This window comes from Micropterus salmoides, unplaced genomic scaffold (genome assembly GCF_014851395.1).
Source record: "Micropterus salmoides isolate LMB-PRFRI ecotype aquatic unplaced genomic scaffold, ASM1485139v1 Ms_hic_scaffold_2, whole genome shotgun sequence".
NCBI classification, from domain to species: Eukaryota; Metazoa; Chordata; class Actinopteri; order Centrarchiformes; family Centrarchidae; genus Micropterus; species Micropterus salmoides.
Genome location: NW_024041150.1, coordinates 50,736,780 through 50,755,552, shown reverse-complemented (window position 1 = coordinate 50,755,552; position 18,773 = coordinate 50,736,780). Strand labels below are relative to the sequence as shown.

The window sequence follows — 18,773 nt, the reverse complement described above, 5'->3', positions numbered from 1 at the left end:
TACTTAAGTAAAAGTTCATCAAAGTAATCAAACTTTTACTTAAGTAGAATATAGTTGTACTCTTTCCACCTCTGCATGTTACTAACTCGACTTCTTTCCTTTCCCTTAGTCTTGTGCTCTCTCCTCCTGCTGCTTTCTGCAGGTGTTTCTGAATCTGTGGTCTGTGGAGAGAAACCTTTTGGCTGAAGAAGAGGAAGCAGACAAAGTGAGTTTTTAGGATTCATTTCTGATTAGGATTCCACACACATGGAATCATTTCCATTTGCTGAATCATCATGAAGATGTTCAGAGCCTCTTCTACTGTTGTTGTTCCCTTTTACACTTCTGCAGGAATAGCAATATTATATATTCCACTTTTTCTGTCCAGATCAGCCGACAAATCAACAAGCAGACTGTTTCTCCTGGATGATGGAGGAGCTCTATGGATCTCTGGGTCACCAGCTGGAGGAAGGAGGAAGCAGAATGATGAAGATCAAAGAATATATGGCCCCACTCTGCCACATGGGGGCGCTGTAACCAAAGTCTTTCTGCCTGGTGAATCCATCAGTCTCACAGCTTTAGATCCATTTTCATGATGCTGAGTGGAGAAATGCTTTCTGTACATTGGAGGTTGTATTTACAGTTTTCCTCCTCAGAGGATATTCATGCTTCTCAAAATGATCCATAACTCGTCTCCTCACAACACCTGATGCATTTCTTGTTGTTTCCCCACAGAAGTCAAAAACACCTGAGCCGGTCTCTTCAGGTGATCCAGTGAATCAAAGTGCATCACAGTGTTGTTCTAACGATGTGGATCACTGTCACGTGTTCATCAACACGCTCACCTTGCAGGTAACAGTCAGAAGCTGTCCAGCAGAAACGTCTCAGGAGACAGGTGAGGACAAGGGCTTTTATTCACCACAGAGAGCATCCTCGCTCACTGCAGTCTCATTTACACTCCTCACCTGTCACAGGTTTAGAAATCACTCAGTGTCAGTTTCAGACAGCTGATGCTGCTGCTCCAATACTGATCTCAGATCTGTGTCTGTGTCAGGGACAAGAAGCAGCAGTTAACTACTGAAGGACCAGAAGAGACACATCAGTGGCTTATCCTGCTAACTTCAGCTTAAACACACCTTTTAAAAAATGGATTCAACACATTTGATCTTTGGTTTCTATCACTTTGAAAATAATTCTAGGAAAACTTGTCAGAAACAAACACGTCTCTCACGGCCACTTCAGCATAAACGCACTTTCATGACCCACAAGTGTTAAATATGGAACAATGAGGACAAAAAGAAATGACTGTTTGAAATGAACTGAATCACCAGAACTCGTTTTAAGGCTGTTTGCAGTCTGGAGAACAGAACAGAGTCTCCAGCTGCTGATACAGTAACGATGGTTTGTGAATCTCTGCGGGACAAAAAGCTTCAATCTGCTAAGCGCTTAGCAACAGTAACTAAGGGGGCGTAAAGCTCCACGAGGTCCCGCAGCGCTCCTGAATCTGAAGAGCTGCTGGATCTCAGAGACCAGGACCAAGAGCGGGATGGAGGAGGACAACCAGGACCCGGAGCCCCGGAGCAACAACGTCCCCGGAGGACAAACAGCAGGCTCGAGCTCTGATAGCACCGATGTTCAGGTCAGTGTTCATGAACACAGCTAGCAGCTAACAAGAAGCTAACGTGGCGTTAGCTCGGCCTGGTTCCGACACGTAGCTTCATATTGACTGTAAACAAGATGTAATGTAGCAGGATTCAACAGTGGAGCCATCAGAACCCCGTATCTCTACAGAACCCACACTTAATGTGACGGTCGGACCCGGAGAGGAGGAGGAGGAGGAGGAGGAGGTCTCTTGTAGCATGTAGCCTGCTGCCTGGGTGTTAGCATGCTAGCTAGCGGGACAAAGCTGAAGTTAACTTTTGCTTTCCTTAATGACTGAAAGAGGCATTTCATCTCCTACACTGAAGGAGAACATGTTCAACCGTTTCTAGTTGGTTGCACGCCCTGTATCAGGATCTTTGGAGCCATCTGTAAATATAAACGCGGAGTCTGAAATATGCAGCTCAAAATAATTCTGTACTATGCATCATTCTGGAAGTTTCTTTGACATATCCTTTAATTCCTGCTGTTTGTTTAGATCTACACTTGGTGTTGGGAATAACCAGGGAGGAATGGAAGACATTATAGGACACTATAGGGCTGTAATCTAATTGTCGTAATCCTATGACTTCTGCCTTTGCATCAACAATCCACCCAAAACTTGTGACATTTGTCTCATTGTGTTCCCTGCAATCTATTAAAAGACTCTAGGCAGGATGAGAATCACATTGCCCCTGGAGATCAACCCAGTATGCCGACATTAACTTTACTCGCCTGATTCTTAACGGCATTTCTCCCATTTCCACCTGCATTGCTGACACACCGGAGATGTTCTGACTGATCCACTGCAAATTCTCAAGGCCTGAGCTTGTAATACATCCAACTTCTTAAGGTTTGATTCTGTACGCTACACATCCATAATCAAAAACGGATTTCATGAGTGCCCAGTATATATTTTGTAGAGCTGCTCTGCTCGCTCCCCACTCTTGTCCTGACAGACAACAAAGTATATTGATGACCTTTTTACACTTGTTCTTAACTTTGTCTAAATGAGTTTTCCATGTGAGCTTCTCATCAAACCAAACCCCAAGACATCTAACTGTTTTGACTTTCTCAAGTGGTTGTTCATATAACTTCATGGAAATTGGCGTGACTTTATGCCGCCATGAAAAACAAATCACCTGTGTTTTTTGCTACAGATAATTTGAATCCCCATTTATTTGCCCATTTTTCTACAGCAACTATTGCAGCTTGCATTTTCTTACTGACGTGCAACACATTGCGGCCTCTTACCCATAGAGCCCCGTCATCTGCATGCAAAGATTTCCCTACGCTTTGTTCAACCTGAGAGAAGATGTCATTTATCATTATGTTGAATAACAACGGGCTGCACACTCTACCTTGCGGAGTCCCATTCTCCACCTTATATACACTGGAGTATTCTGCGCCTACTCTTACTTGTATTTCCCTGTCAAATAAAAAGTTCATAACCCAATTTTATATTCTACCACCAATACCCAATGACTTAAACTTAATTAGTAACACTTCTTTCCAACGCATATCATATGCTTTTTCAATGTCAAAAAATACAGCTATCAGTATTTCTTTGTTGCTCTGTGCTTTCCTGACCGAACCCACTCTGGTTTGGGCACAGAAGAGCTTTACTCTCTAGGAAATATGTCAACCGCTCGGTGACCATTTGTTCTATAATTTTGCATAAATGTGAAGTTAATGCAATTGGTCTGTAACTAGAAGGGTTTCACTGATCTTTTCCTGTTTTTGGAATGGGCACTATTATTGCTAGTTTCCAAGCTACAGGAAGTTGGCCAACATCCCAAACTTTATTAAACAAACCCAACACCGTGTCCAGTGCACACATCTGTCAAGTGTGCCAATATTCCATAATCTACACCGTCTTTCCCTGGAGTGGTCTGACGAGCACTCATTATTGCTCTTCTTAGCTCCAAGATATTAAACGGTAGATCTAACGCATTTCTTCTAATCCCCTCCATTCTTCTAATCATGCCCCACACATCTGACAGCTGTACTTCCCTTCCAATAGTGCTACAATACTGCCTCCAAAATGTTGGTTTTTGTATTCTGATTGTCCTCCTTACTCTTGCTTGGGCTCTTTTATACAGGATCAATGCATCCTGAGAATGAAGTTTCTTGAGTTCTCTAAATGCTTTATTCCTGGCCTTTATGGCTTGACTACAGCTATCATTCCACCAGGGTGCACTCTTGGTCCGTTTAGTTCTTGTACTCTTAGGGATTGTTTCCTCGGCAGATTGAATAATCTCATTAACTATTTTACTATTGATTATGTTTACATTTGTCTGGTTCTCCTCTTTGAGTTTCCTGAATCTGTTTGTACTGATCTTTTGAAAAACATCCCAGTTTGCATTTCCCAATTTCCATCTGGGAATTTTCTTTCCCTCATCATAAAGACCTTCAATGCCAACTTTAGTTACCACAGGGTAGTGATCACTTCCTATTGTGGCATGTTTGATCACGCTCCATGTGCTTAAACCTGCTATTTCACTAGACACAAGTGTTAGATCAAGCGCTGCCTCTGTGTTTTGCACACTATTGTATCGTGTTCCTTCTCCATTATTAATACATACCAAACAGTGATTATCTATAATTCTTCAACTGCTAAACCATTTAAATCTGTTTTATTGCTGCCCCATAGTGAATTATGTGAATTAAAATCCCCACACTGTATCACGTTATCTTGCAATAGTCCTCCAACATCCTCTAGTTATCTAGACTTATTTTCCCACAAGGATTATAGTAATTCATTTTGTCAATATTACCTCTATTAGTCCATACCTGAACCACAATTGATTCATGATCTGTACATATACATATAACCTTATAACTCATTCCATTTTGTACGAAAGTGCCTCCACCTTTACCAGATTCTCTACCTCTCCTAACAGCAGTATATCCCTTTTTTTTATAATGAAGTCCAACTGTGGCTTTAACCATGTCTCCTGTATACAAATTACATCAGGTTTCTCTTCCAACTTATCAATATACTTTTTAAACTCTTGGCCATTTGAAATTAAGCTTCTTGCATTCCACTGGAGTAGAATTAGCACCATTAAGAGGATCCAACACATGTCTGAGATTATCTTCATTAAGAATGTCTTTAACTGTTTCCCAGTGCAGCCCCCTCACATCAAGGTACTTCTCAGCTGATTTGACAATTATTTTGATCCTTTCATTTCAGCTTTTTGTCTGTGCTGAACAGTTGACTGTATTCTTTATGGCAGATATAAAGTAATTCTTGTTCACAATCAGTTTCCTCCTTCAACTTATCACATCCTCCACATGTCCCTCCATCTTTATTTCTAGTGTCATTTTGCCTTGTCACCTGCACGTCTCCTGAAACCTTCTTTGCTGCCTCTGCGTAGCTTATTCAGTACAGAGAAACTGTCACTTTTAATCCCATTTCTGCTTGCTTTAAGACGTCTGACTTCACTCACTTTAGCGTTTGTTACATTTGTTCATCTGCTGTTACATTTACCGTAATCCCTGTAATAACTCTCCTGACCAATTGTCTCAGTCGTCAGAGAACATTATACTTTCTTGACATTTATTTTATTCATTCTGACTGCTTGTCTTTGTTGGACTCTGTCCTTACATATAATTAGTAATGATCCATTTTGCAATATTTTAGCACTCCTTACCTCCCCGATTTCCTTACTTATGGATATAGTTATTCTCCCCTCTTGCACAAGTTTTACTATTACCTTAAAATCCTCTCTCCTCCTTTCTGTTACAGTTGCTCTCCCATCACTGTCACTCCCATCTGATTTTAGGCTCTTTTTACGCTTATTTTTCCTACCTGCTATATTCCACTTTTCATAACTCCAGCCACCTTCGACCATCTCTCCTAACTCACTTCCTGAACCGTCACTTCCTTCTGCCATCTCTCGTCCAGTCACAGTCCAGCTCAGTCCAGGAGCTGTAATGAGATCCATTTAAAGCAACGCGCATTCTCAAACAATAAAATGTAGCAAAATCCTTCCAATACAGACGCACATTATGATACCTGAATAAAACTCACAATTACCTTCTTTCTTTTGTTTTGGCTGTTTTAACACCGTTTTATGTTTCTGATTGTTGAAATAAGCTACAAAGTGTTTTCTACAATAACTTTAAAAAAAGAAATCACCGACCATGACAGATAAAGGATGTTGATCACCATGTAAGTTACCATTGGCTATTAGCCTAAGCCTTTTCTCTCTTATGCCATAAATTGCTAAGATGCATATCTTAAACACACATCACAGAATTTTCCCCTCGGAGATCAATAAAGTGTTTCTGATTCTGTCAACAATAACTGAGACCCATGCGAGCTGTTACTGGTCTTATGCCATGATCAAAGTGTGATCATGGTTGCAGCGTGTAGCCTCACGTTATGTAGTGCAGCCTTCAGCAAAATCATTAAGTTTGCAATTTCCCCACTGTGGGACAAATAAAGGTTTTCTTATCTTATTTTACTTCAGTCACAGATGCTGACACCCTTGCCCTAATAAAGGCAACGGTCATGCTGGATGAACCCTACAGTAGGCGTTTCCCACACATGGATTTATTTGTGGTGGCCTGCCATATTTTAAACATTAGGCTACTATTTTAAATGGGTAAAATCGTATTTGATCACAGGAGATCTGTGCAGCACACAGCTCAGCTCACTCAGCACCTCCTCTCGCCACAGTGCTCTGTCATTCTGTGGGAAACACTGTATTTACAGACAATAGCCTAAGTGGGATTCACATTGATGAATGTGGGCAGGAGGGTGAGTGTGAGCAAGAATTCTCAATGTGACAACAACCCTCATTATTTGGTGACTGGTCTACCCTATGTGCCTTTTTGCTCCACGGTGTTTTCCACCTTTTTAGATGGCAGTGTCAAAGATGCGCTTTTTAGTAGTCCATCTTCAGAACATTGTAGTTTCATCAAGGCAGTTCACATGAATAACATCTGCCTTTGCATAATTACGTCGCTTAGAAAAGAGCAGTCGGATTCTCAAAGCCCCGCTGTCCTCTTTTGCTAAGTCCTTATGGATTCTCCTTCACATCTTGCCTTGACCCCATAACGTTTTCCATCGAGCTCAAGGAAAGGTGGTTAGGAAAGGAGACTTTTTTTACTTTTCGGATGCAGCCTACAAGTGGTAGCTGAATGACGTCACACAACAATGGCAGCTCCCATGGAAGCACACACATAACATAAACTAAAAGGCAACATAAAGTATATATCCATGTATTTCAATTAATATAATTCATGCATTCATATAGTAAAACTTGTCCTGTAATGCACAAACTGCATGTTGGAAGCACACACATAACATAAACTAAAAGGCAACATAAAGTATATATCCATGTATTTCAATTAATATAATTCATGCATTCATATAGTAAAACTTGTCCTGTAATGCACAAACTGCATGTTACTTCTCCTGTCATAACAACAAATATAAAAGAACTGCTCCTTTGAGAACAAATCGATTCTATTGACTTTTAACCAACAAACTTAAGTGTTAAACAAACCATTTTTGAAGAGCAGCTGAATCTGGTCTACAGACTTGTAGTGTATATACTGTTTAAATTATTATCAGAACCAATAATTAACTTGAAGCTAAATTAAATAATATTATATTGATAGCCTTGCTGGCTGCAGTCGTTCTCGAGTGTCATCAGCTCATCAGGAGTTGAGCAGGTGACTTCAGGTGTTTCACAGTGTGTTCTGGTTTTCTAATAAACCAAGGGAATGGTCTTTGCATTCAGCTTCGTCTGTGCTAGGATGTGTTTTACCTTGCACTTTGTCTTTTCAACAAGGCTGTTGCTTTGAGGACATCGGGGGTTGTTAGTGTTGTGTTTGAAATCCGGTACCTCTGTGATGTGCTGAAGTTCCTCTGAGCTGTAGCATGGCCCGTTGTTGCTGATGACAGATTCCGCAATGCTGCGAGAGGCTTGAGTTTGGTGCTGATGTTGATGCAGTACAGTGCTGTAGTTTCCTGCTGTAGTGGTCTACTATGACAATGGGCCTTTCTCATTTCCCAAATTTGTGCCTCCTCACCTCCTCGAGCCTGTGACCCAGAAATAAATCTCAGCGCGCCATCTTGAAAGACATCTCAGTTCCTAAAATGCACATTGAGGAGCGAGAAACGAGGATCGAGGAGGCTTGCTGGAGGAGCTATAAGCGAGGATACATCAGTGTATCCTTTGCGGAAGTCTTTTCAGCCACTGTGACGTATAGAAAAGGTGAGACATGCAGCTTGACCAACAGGACTCAGCAGTGTTCCTGTTGCGCGGTTGAACTTTCTGCCCTTCACCGTTTGTATAGCGCTGCATAAAGCGCTGTTCTAACTGCATTCCTTAATGACATTTTGATTTGACTTTATTATCACTGATGTTATTGCTGAATGTGATGTGTGGATGGGCAGCAGAATCGTAAAAATAAACCCTGAGTAGCAGCTGGATGAAGTGCCTCTCCAGAGAGCTGTGCACATTTACGCATGAGCAACAGCAAAAGAACATAAATATTTTAATCACCCGACACACTGACGGGATCGGTCAGGAGCTAATGTTTATTCATGTTCTGTGTTCTTCTACACATCCAAAAGGTCTCACTCACTGTCCAGTTACATACAGTGAAGCTGTTTGGAGTACAGCAGCCGTCCTGATCAATCCTCAGCTCAACAGAGCGTCTAAACATGGATTATAGAAGCTGAAAGTTTAATTCAACACATCCCCCAGTTTAAAATGTTTTGTCTGTCCTGTCAAGTTTATTACTGCAGGTGTTTTTGTTTTGTCCTACGATATTTGCTGCGCGGATGGAAACATGCAGTAATGGAAACAGACTGACAGCAGCCTCTCTAATTATCAAAGTAATTTGTAAAAGATAACACTCATAGCACATCAGTATAACACACAAGAAAGAAATCACCTGGAAAGCTCCAGGTGTCCATGCAGGTGTGGTCTCCAAATCTGAAAAAATAATTAGTTTGTGGGGGGCGGGTGGATGACCTTTGCGTAGCCTATATGAGTATTCTGTTAACCGCAAAAAAAGTAGTGCTGTGTAGCCTAGTGAATGATTAAGCTGCTGTAATCCATGACTGTTTTCAACAGATGCTCTATTGTTTATTGGAACCTTGAGATGTTTCTGTTATAATGTTGACAGAAATGTTTCTGGATTGTGAAGAAATTATCTGTAGCCTTTAGTGCCAAAAGCTGGTCTGCTGCTCTGACAGAGATCACAGCTCAAACCGTGCACAGATGATGCAGCTGTGCAACAGGTCATATTTAATTGCTTTAAAATGACGGCACCGAGGAAAGGACATCTCATTTCTTTAAATGCCTGTTTGAGCAGTCGAGGGGGCAGAAATTTAGGAAATGAGAAAGGCCCAATGTAGTCTTGTGTGTTCCTTGTAAACAGGTCTGTACCTGCTGGATGATAGCGGGTGCTCCTTGGGGTTTCCGCTGCGTCTCTTTTGGTATATGCGTTGCTCCACTGCTGCCTCGATCTGTTTTCCCATGGCAGGTGTCCTCGGTGCTTGCTTTCTCCATCTCCATGCGACGGCATGTATGTGCAGCAACATGTTATCGCACCATATTTTTGTCATTCTGCACATTGCTGCAGCTCCTCTTTTCACCTTGTGTGTTGACGACATGTCTCTAATAGGGGTGTAACAATCCATCGATCCATATCGATTAAATAATCAGCAATCTAATATAGTCGATTTAAAATGAAAACATCGATACGTATCATCATTTATAATATGCGCCTTTATTTTGAAATCCCCATAACACCCCTGCATCTTTATTTCCGTTGGCACTGCTCCTTCCTAAACAATGTTAGCGGTGCCATGCTCATGGCAGGTAGCCAAGAAAAGGACGAGGAAATTTTAGCACACGCTGGAACAATTCGTTTGACAAAAACTAAACTAAGGAAAGCAAATGACGTACATACACTCAACGAAAGTGACATCACTACAGCTGAAGACTTGGTGAAGCTACTTGGACCAGTGAAAAGTGCCACCATCATCATGTGTGAGGAACATCAGCCCACTGTGTCTGTCATTGCACCACTTAAAGCTAAATTGTTGGAGCACTTCAGTGTCTCAGAGAAAGACTCCACTTTAGTAACAGAGATAAAGCAGACTATGGCCAGGGAGCTTGAACAGCGATACGTGGATGTGCAGCAAGTCCTACATAAAGCATCTGCCATTAGATCCAAGGTTCGTGAAGCTGCCATTCAGAAGTGAGGAGGAGAGCGGTGCAACCTTCCACTGTCTCATACGTGAGGCTGCAGAGCTGTGGGACCAGAAAGTAAGATCATATTTTATTTTGTCTATTTGTAGTAATGTTTTAGAAATGCAAAAGCTATTCATGAATAAAATGTTCTTTGCTTGTTCTTTTCCATTTGCTTTTGCGTGTATATGTTTATTTTTGTTTAAATCATTTACAGAGTGACACAGTGGCACATATTGAGAATACACCTCTTCACTCATCTGGTGACCAAACTTCTGCTGATCAATCTGAGTCGGTGCCAGTGTCTCAGGCTCAAGCCACTGAACAAGGTGTGTGTGTGTGTGTGTGCGTGCGCGCAATATTTTTCCTCTTTGTGGTAACTGAAAAATATATTTTGTCTTCTGAAATCATTAAGTCTTGTGTTCTGTGTCATTTTGGAATATGTTCCTGCTTTGAAGAAGTCAAAGGCACTTGAAGATCTCTTTGGTGACACCTTCTGCACTGTGGACACTAGCCAGACAGTCAAGACCTCCAGAGAACTAGCCCATGCTGAAGCTACTAAGTATAAAGACACTGCATCTTTGATCCTGGGAGGTAATGTGTTGGAAAGTTCAACAGGATGAGCTTCCTCTCCTGGCAAACCTTGCCAAAACATAACTTTGCATTCCTGGTACTAGGGTACCTTCTGAGCGTGTATTTACTACTGCAGGTGACATTGTTCGTTCAAAACGCAGTGTTTTGTCTCCTGAACATGTCGATCAGTTGTTTTTTTGAAGAAAAACCTCTCAAAGAAGAACACTGATGGACATAATTGACTATTGTAGAGATTCCATAGTAAGCTATGATCCAAATAGTCATCAAACCTACAGATGACTACATGCAAAGGACTTTAAGTATTTGTACTTGTTCAATATGCACAAATTTGGAATTGTTTACATTTGCTTTGTTGTGATATTTTGATTTGGTGAAGAAAACTTTACATCCCAAAGTAGTAGTGGATAGCTATGATGCAGGAAGACTGTACTGCATTTGCACTTTAAATGCTGACCTTTGTTTCTGTGAAAAATATATTGTTTGAGACTCTAAATATGAGTGAATGTTTACACAAGCTTGAACTCTTTTGTAAATGTGAAGTTAAAGTTATTTCACTTTTCATTTATAAGATGGGATGAACATGTTAAAGCTCATTATCTCTAAACCTCTGAGTGAGCACACAGATGTAACCTTGTAAATCCAAGGTACTAAAGCATATTATGTACACAGTTATGTTCATAATTAAGAAGTCATAAAGGGCTCTTTAAAGTTAGTTAACTGATTTTGCACTGAAACATGAGAAATGTGGCGCTATAGTGAACAACAGGTTATCTATTTTCTTTTATTAAAGAGATTGTTTTTCTTTTAAATGTATGGAAGAGCTCCATAATAAATTTTGTCAAATCATATTTTAGTTGTATTTGTTGTGAATTGGAATAAATCTAACTGAAAGTGTTTAATGGCCATATGATATTGTCTAATATTGATTGCAGGCCCCTGAATTGAATCGAATTGAAATCGTATCGTGGCAGGCTTTGTGATATCTGCAAATATCGTATTGTTACCCAAAGAATCAATATAATATCATATCGTGACAAAACTTGTGATCTACATCCCTAGTCTCTAAATGATGTTTGTTGGGAGTTGCGCATGCATAGCTAAGGACTACTAGCCAATCAGAAGTAGAGAAGGGCGGGCCAGCGAGAAACCCATAAACTGCTTCGATTCAGCTGTAGGCTACATGTTACCGACCGGCTTAGCAACATGGACTGAAGCAAGATGGATGGAGAATTTATTGTCATTGCACATGAAATACAACGAGATGCAGTTTAGAGCAAACCATTGAACTTAGCAGCTTCTATAAATAAATAAATACGCCATAAAAGGATTGCATAAAATGAAGCAGTAAAACATACATTAAAAGAATGCAACAGCAATGTTAGCATTAAGAAATAATTAACTGGTCCAGCAATTGGATAAAGTGCAGTCAGTGTGTGTTAAGCACAGTTTGATCACCTGAGCAACATTCGAGATTGCAGCAGCATGTCCATAGCTCTTGGGAAAAAGCTGTTCTTTAGGTGGTTTGTCCTTGCTCTGATGACGTTGAGCCTGCCAGAAGGAAGTTTGCAAAACAGATGGTGACCTGGGTGTGAAGAGTCTCCATTGATGTTCCTCGCACGTCTGAGAAGACTGCTAGAGTGGATGTTGTTCAGATGGGGAAGAGGGGCACCGACGATCCACTGAGCAGTCTTCACCACCCTTTGTAGGTCCTTCCTTTCCTCTGCTGTGCAGCTTAAGTACCACACTGTACAGTAGTATGTCAGGACACTCTCAATTGTACATCTGTAGAAATTTTTCAAGAGGTCATGGGGGAGTTTTAAGCGTCTGAGTGTTGCAGGAAGAAAAGGCGTTGCTGCCCCCCCCTCTTCTCTCAGGGTGCAATAAAGAGAAACATCTACATTATAACCACGGGAGACTTGACTTGAACTCCAGCTCAAAGACTTGTGAGCATCTCTGCATCTGGTGCTGAAAGTCCATGCAGAGACGTAAAATTTGTTTTAAAAGATGCACAGCGAAGACCGAAAAACAGAAAACATCATGTTTTGGGTTTTCTGGTCTTAGTAAATGATCCACATATCTTTATATTTCAGTGGAAACAGACTTGTCTTTTGTGTCCAATACGGAGGACATTATTGTTGTCTTTACAAACTGTTTTCTAACTGGCTTCACCAGGACCATTAGGAAAAACTGACCTTTTAAGCAATTGGTTATGAAAGCTCTTGTTTGTTGATGTAGTCCCATGGCCCATCATATGAACTAGTTTGTTTGAAGCACCCCCCCAGCCTACAAGGGGCACTTCGGATTTTTAGTGGAACAGTTTTCTTATGAAAGACGGGTTTCATAAAACATGTCAATCTGAGTCGGAGGAGATATCCTAATTTAGTCTGTAGTGTGGGTCAAGCTTTATCAACACAGGTAAACAACTCGATTATGTGATGTTGATCGATAATTAAGAAATGTCAAGGAGGGATCTGTGGTGACAGTCAGATTCCTATTTAGGTCTGTGTCATCCCATTTGTTTGTCACATGTGCTAATGCATTAGTCAGACTTGAACATTGTGGGTTATGTTTCACAGACAGGCTCTAAATGTCATATATAGATAACTTGCTCCACCATGACATCTCACTCACTGTCTTTCTCTCTGTATGTCTGTTGATATAGAAACGGAGAGGACGTCACTTCTGTCAGCTCTGTGACAAATCCTTCACAAGATCTGGATCTTTAAAGATTCATCAGAGACTTCACACGGGAGAGAAACCGTACAGCTGTGACAAGTGTGGGAAAGCTTTCACTACATCAGGGGACCTGAAAAAACACCAGCATATTCACACTGGGGAGAAACTGTACAACTGTGACCAGTGTGGGAAAGCTTTCACTACATCAGGTGTACTTAAAGTCCACCAACGTGTTCACACTGGAGAGAAAGCATACAGCTGTGACCAATGTGGGAAAGCTTTCAGTACATCATCTAAACTAACAATCCACCGACGTCTTCACACTGGAGAGAAACCATATAACTGTGACCAATGTGAGAAAGCTTTCTGTACATCATCTAAACTAACAATCCACCGACGCATTCACACTGGAGAGAAACCATACTGGTGTGACCAATGTGGGAACACTTTCAGTAAATCAGGTGACCTAAAAGTCCACCGACGTGTTCACACTGGAGAGAAACCATACAGCTGCGACCAATGTGAGAAAGCTTTCATTACATCATCTCGACTAACAGTTCACCGACGTGTTCACACTGGAGAGAAACCGTACTGGTGTGATCAATGTGGGAAAGCTTTCAGTAAATCAGGTGACCTGAAAAAACACCAACGTGTTCACACTGGAGAGAAACCGTACAACTGTGACCAGTGTGGGAAAGCTTTCTCTAGATCAGATGACCTAAATGTCCACAGGCGTGTTCACACTGGAGAGAAACCATATTGGTGTGAGAAATGTGGGAAAGCTTTTTCCAGATTAGGTGACCTAAAAGTCCATAGACATGTTCACACTGGAGAGAAACCGTACAGCTGTGACCACTGTGGGAAAGCTTTCCTTACATCACCTCAATTAACTGTCCACCGACGTGTTCACACTGGAGAGAAACCGTATAGCTGTTACCAGTGTGGGAAAGCTTTCCTTACACCAGGGGAACTGAAAAAACACCAACGTGTTCACACTGGAGAGAAACCACTCTGCTAGGTCTGAAGAAATTCGATAACAGTTTCTATTGGTTTGACTGAACAGTCATGGGTGTGGATTGACCACGTGGCCACGCCCACAATCCCCATGCTGCCTTGCTGTCTGTCTGCTAGCTGCCTCAGAAATTGACTTCTCAGCCATGTTTGTTCCTTTTGACATGCAAATACAGGGGCAAATAATGTTAGTTGCTATTTGGTTAATAGTAATATCAGACCGTCCAAGAAGCCTGTACTTTCGTTTCTTTGGTGAGTAAAATTCTAGAATTTTATTTATGTGATAGCAGTAAATGGGTATTGGATTCTGCATTCATACCATGTTAGATTAGCTCGTTAACTAGCTAATTAGCCAACTTCAAAATGTGCTAACTATACTAATTTAATGGGAGTGTATGCTAGCCGCAGTTATTAAACCAGCGTGCACAAAAGTCAAAACGTAACGTTAAAACAGAAGTGTTATAATTTAGGGCGATAATACTTTTGAACAAAAGGCATCTGTGTGAAGTTGGAAACTAATGGTCCTGCTTGTGTGTTAGACGACATAATGCAATGTTAACGTTTAACTTACCAAACGGGCAATGTAACAGTAACGTAAAGTCAATGCTAGCCGTGGCCAGGTACTGTAACGGTGGGGGAGAGGAAGGATCTGCGGACAATATTAGAATAAGTGCCTGGGCCTATGAGGACAAGAGGGACGGACCACGAAGTGTTGAGGGGAGAGAGTTGAGGTGGACAATGTTTCTCCGTTCTGGGAAGCGGTGCGGACGGCCAAGCCTAGCAGGGCACTCATTGCTGTGTGTGGCTGCCAATGTTATACTATTCAAGATTTTTCTCAGTGTTAGCTCCCGCGAGGTGCATGCAAAACTTGGTAAATCAGCGTTCGCATGCCAGTTAGGGCTGCTGGCAGAGAAGACAGGTAGCTGTTGAGGTTCCGGAGTTATGTAATGCTAGATTACGTAGAGAAATTAGGCGTCTGACAGATGTTTCTTAGTTGGGAGAATATGCTCTCCATCTGCACGTATTTCTAACCTGTCGTCTGTCTCTTATGTAGGACGTGTGACGGCCCCTGCTGAGTCTACTTGTGTGTGTGTGTGTGTGTGTGTGTGTGTGTGCGCATTGTCAATCACTGCATACCCATGTTGTCTTTTAGGTGCTAGAAAACTAGATTTGCACTAATATATAATATCGCCCAGGACTGCTCGAGGTGAAGCTGGTGCAGGTCCTCCGAGCTTCATGCCTAACGTCAGCTAACTGATATACATGTCATTCTTTAAAAAGGAGCCATGATAGACTGTGACCTTGACAATTGTAAATGTAAATAATCATTCAATCACGGCATACTACATCTAGCAACATAATGTCAACTTACCTTCTTCAACCTTTACACTTAACAACTCCGTCTGAGCAAGGGGATTGTGGGCGTGGCCATGCCATTGAAACAAACCCATGATTGGTCAAACCCACCGATACTGTTACCACTGAAACTCTTATCTCGAACATTTTTCACTCGCAAAACTTCTCCACTTGCAAAACTGTTTCACTTGCAAAACTTAACCTGTAACACTTTCTGATTTGCAATCAAAGACGACAGGTTAGGAATCATAATTAGGTCTCTATGTTGTAATGTGCCATAACATGTTTAATCTATTTCGTAATGAATATTGAAAATTAGTTAAACTTAAAAAATTCAACACAAATCAAATCTTAATCACAGTATTTGGCAGAAATATTGCAATTAGATTTTTTCCCCTAAATTGTTCATCCCTATTCTCTAACATTGCTTACAGCAGCTAATGCTGCCCCATTGCTAAATTAAATTAGCCACAAAGGAAGCTAACACCATGTTTATCAGTGGAGCAGTGCTAACGTTAATGAGTGGTTGAACTACAGTATTTAACGTATTCTAAATATATATGGAAGCCGCTTGTCTGTAGTTACAGTCGTTGCTTCAGAAATGATAAAACCAGAGCAGATATGTAAATAAACGCAAGCTGAATAAGTATCAAACCACGGCTTCCTGCCAAAGAAAGTTATCTATTTCCTCTTTCAAATGTGTGACGTTGGTGTAGAAAGAATAGTTTCCACTGTGGCACAAGGCTGAGAAAGGCTTTTCTCGTAGACTCCACACATCTTCTCTAGCATTAAATGTCTTATCTGCTTCTCTGGGTCAGATTTTCTAATCGACCTCGCGTGTATGAGCTGTGACCTTTCAGCTGAATCACTCTGTTATTCTTACTTTTAATAAATATCACAAAGACAAATGTTTGTTGTTACTGCTTTTTTTTTCATTTCTTTACAAGGAAATATACAATGTATTGGGGCAGGGTTCCATCTGTTCAGACCATAGCAAATATTTTGGTATATGTATTTGTATGAAGTGTGTTTAGAGGGACCTGAGTACAGCAGAGAAACAGAAGCACATACAGCATCAGAGACAGTCACAGACATCACTACATATTGTAAAGATGAGAGTTTAGTTTCCATCATGTGGTCTTATGGAGATGGTGTTGCAGAGCTTTGTCTCACATGTTGCTTCAAAATCTTCCACAGGTGTGAAATTGGGATTGAGATCTGGTGACTGTAAAAGCCGCAGCATTTTATTATTCGCTCAGCCCCTCCTCTCTCATTTCCTTCCTCTCTCTCTCACTCACAAACATCCATCCATAAATATAGAAAGACTATTGCTAATATGCCTCATTTGTTTATTCATATGTTTGCTGCATAATTGTTACGTGTAACACAATACAGGCATGCTGGCTGCGGTCCTGGCTCAGAAGCAGATGAAGTCGGACTCCCTTTCCGGCTTCGTACGTTTTATACAACGCAGCTAGCCAGCACACTGGCACAAAACTCCCATAAAATAAGGCAGAGCTAATACCTTTTGATTTTTCAGCCTTAAAAATATTAATTACATAAAGTTTCTGTTATTTTAATGACTCATTAATGTAAAAGCAGGATTTTACTGCTGTAGTTGTTGAGCTGGAGTTCATTTTGAACTATTTTGTATCAGACTGCAGATAATCATTATTTTCATTATGGATCAATCTGCTGATTATTTTCTCCATTAATCGATTGATTCTTTGGTTTGTAAAGATTCTGTAAATACTGAGAAATGCTGTCACAGTTACCCAGAGCCCAAAGTGACACCTTCACAATGCTTGTTGTGTCCAACCAACAGTCCAAACCTCAACACTATTAACAAACATTAAAATTAATCAGACTGTGTTTGAGCGCCACCTGCTGCTCATTAAGTCTGTTAGCTCACATGTCTTTGACCTTTACACCTCAGCTCATGTCAGCATTGATATTCCCTCCCTTTAACAGAACAAAACCAGAAAGGCCAGGTTTGAACACAGTCATGTCACCCAAGAAGCTGACACTGCTGGTAAGTTATATGTTTTAGTTAAACCTAAAATAGAGATGCCCTGTTCTTTCATTATAAATCAAATTCAAATCTGTCAGGTAGGGACTGTGTAGAAGCTGTTTTAAAGGACTGATTATTGATCAACACCATGGAGCCGCCTCCAAAGCTGCCAGTGTTGAAAAGACATCTTATCTAAAGTCACTTGTAAAAGGATACAGCATCAAACTCAGGCAGATTGTCTTGAATTATAAGATATTCTAGATCTAAGCTAAGAACAAAACAGTCATGTCAATTTATTTATTATTATTTCGTAGCAGGTCCACTAACCTTGACCTCTACCTCCATCATATGTGTCATCCAAGAAGCTGACAATGCTGGTATGTTTAGGCATACATCAACAATAAATGAACAATTATTCACCTCAAGCAACACTCAGTGTATGAACATGTCAATTTACTAAAACAACTTTATTTTCTGTGTTAATCTCCCTCACAGGTCTATCCTTAATTACCAAATACAATTTGATGTGGTGAGTAGGGAACCAACACGGGCTGACAGAGACATTTTTACTTTTCCAAAAAGACACTCAGACAGTAAAAGTCTTTTCTATCATTAAATGTTTAGATCACTCAAAGAAGTTGATTGAGAAAGATTATGCTAATGGTTTTGTAGTCTCTGCAACTCTTGTGTGGTTGTTATTAATGATTTGAGCTTTGGTCAGTCATAATCAGTTTATCAGTGTTTTTATTCAGAACTAAGTTCATTAGCGTCTACTGGGTCTTGCACTGGCATTAAGCTCAGGTGCAGTGGTGGTATCATTTGTTAAAATAGTAGATATAATAATATGGAGTATAGTCTAGTTATTGTTTTTCATCAGAATCAGCTTTATTGCTAAGTATGTTTAAGAAATTTGCTTTGGTGTTTTTGTGCTAAACAAACATGGCAGGATTAAGAATATAAGAAAGACTCGTCGGGTCTTATTTTAAAACAAGAGACGTTTCTGTGTCATATATAGTGACAATGCCTGACAGTCAGAGGGGCCGCCAATTAAACTTTAATGAAGGCCTAGGGCCAGCTCGGCTTTATCAATTTTCTCCTGTGTTATTAATTTGTTGTTTTCAGTTTCACCAAAAACCTGCATTTTTTTTAAAAGTGGTATTCTATCATATGGCATGAATCTTAAATGCAACAATGCACATGATATAATGTAATTTTCAACTAGCCCTGGTTATTCTGAAAAAGGAAATGTGCAATACATCCACACATGAGGCTGATGAGACTTTGAG

General features: G+C 40.6%; 1 protein-coding gene and 1 long non-coding RNA gene across 2 annotated transcripts; both read left to right on the top strand.

The window, feature by feature from the left end:
• The first annotated feature begins 1,442 nt into the window (after positions 1-1,442).
• LOC119912650 (zinc finger protein 239-like) lies at positions 1,443-16,384 on the top strand. The gene is made up of 2 exons (XM_038731935.1): positions 1,443-1,618; positions 13,096-16,384. Exons 1-2 carry the CDS (start codon positions 1,526-1,528, stop codon positions 14,125-14,127), a joined length of 1,125 nt encoding a protein of 374 aa, XP_038587863.1. The 5' UTR covers positions 1,443-1,525; the 3' UTR covers positions 14,128-16,384.
• On the top strand, positions 8,820-11,771 carry LOC119912811. Its single transcript, XR_005446263.1, has 3 exons — positions 8,820-9,917; positions 10,057-10,168; positions 10,298-11,771. It is a non-coding gene; the product is annotated as an uncharacterized LOC119912811 (long non-coding RNA).
• Positions 16,385-18,773: the final 2,389 nt, after the last annotated feature.

What these genes read in the sequence shown, in the direction of transcription:
- LOC119912650 (XM_038731935.1), top strand. Translation starts at nt 1,526, where the DNA reads ATGGAGGAGGACAACCAGGACCCGGAGCCCCGGAGCAACAACGTCCCC. An exon ending in CTGATAGCACCGATGTTCAG is followed by an intron (nt 1,619 to 13,095) that starts GTCAGTGTTCAT and finishes CTGTTGATATAG; the next exon opens with AAACGGAGAGGACGTCACTT.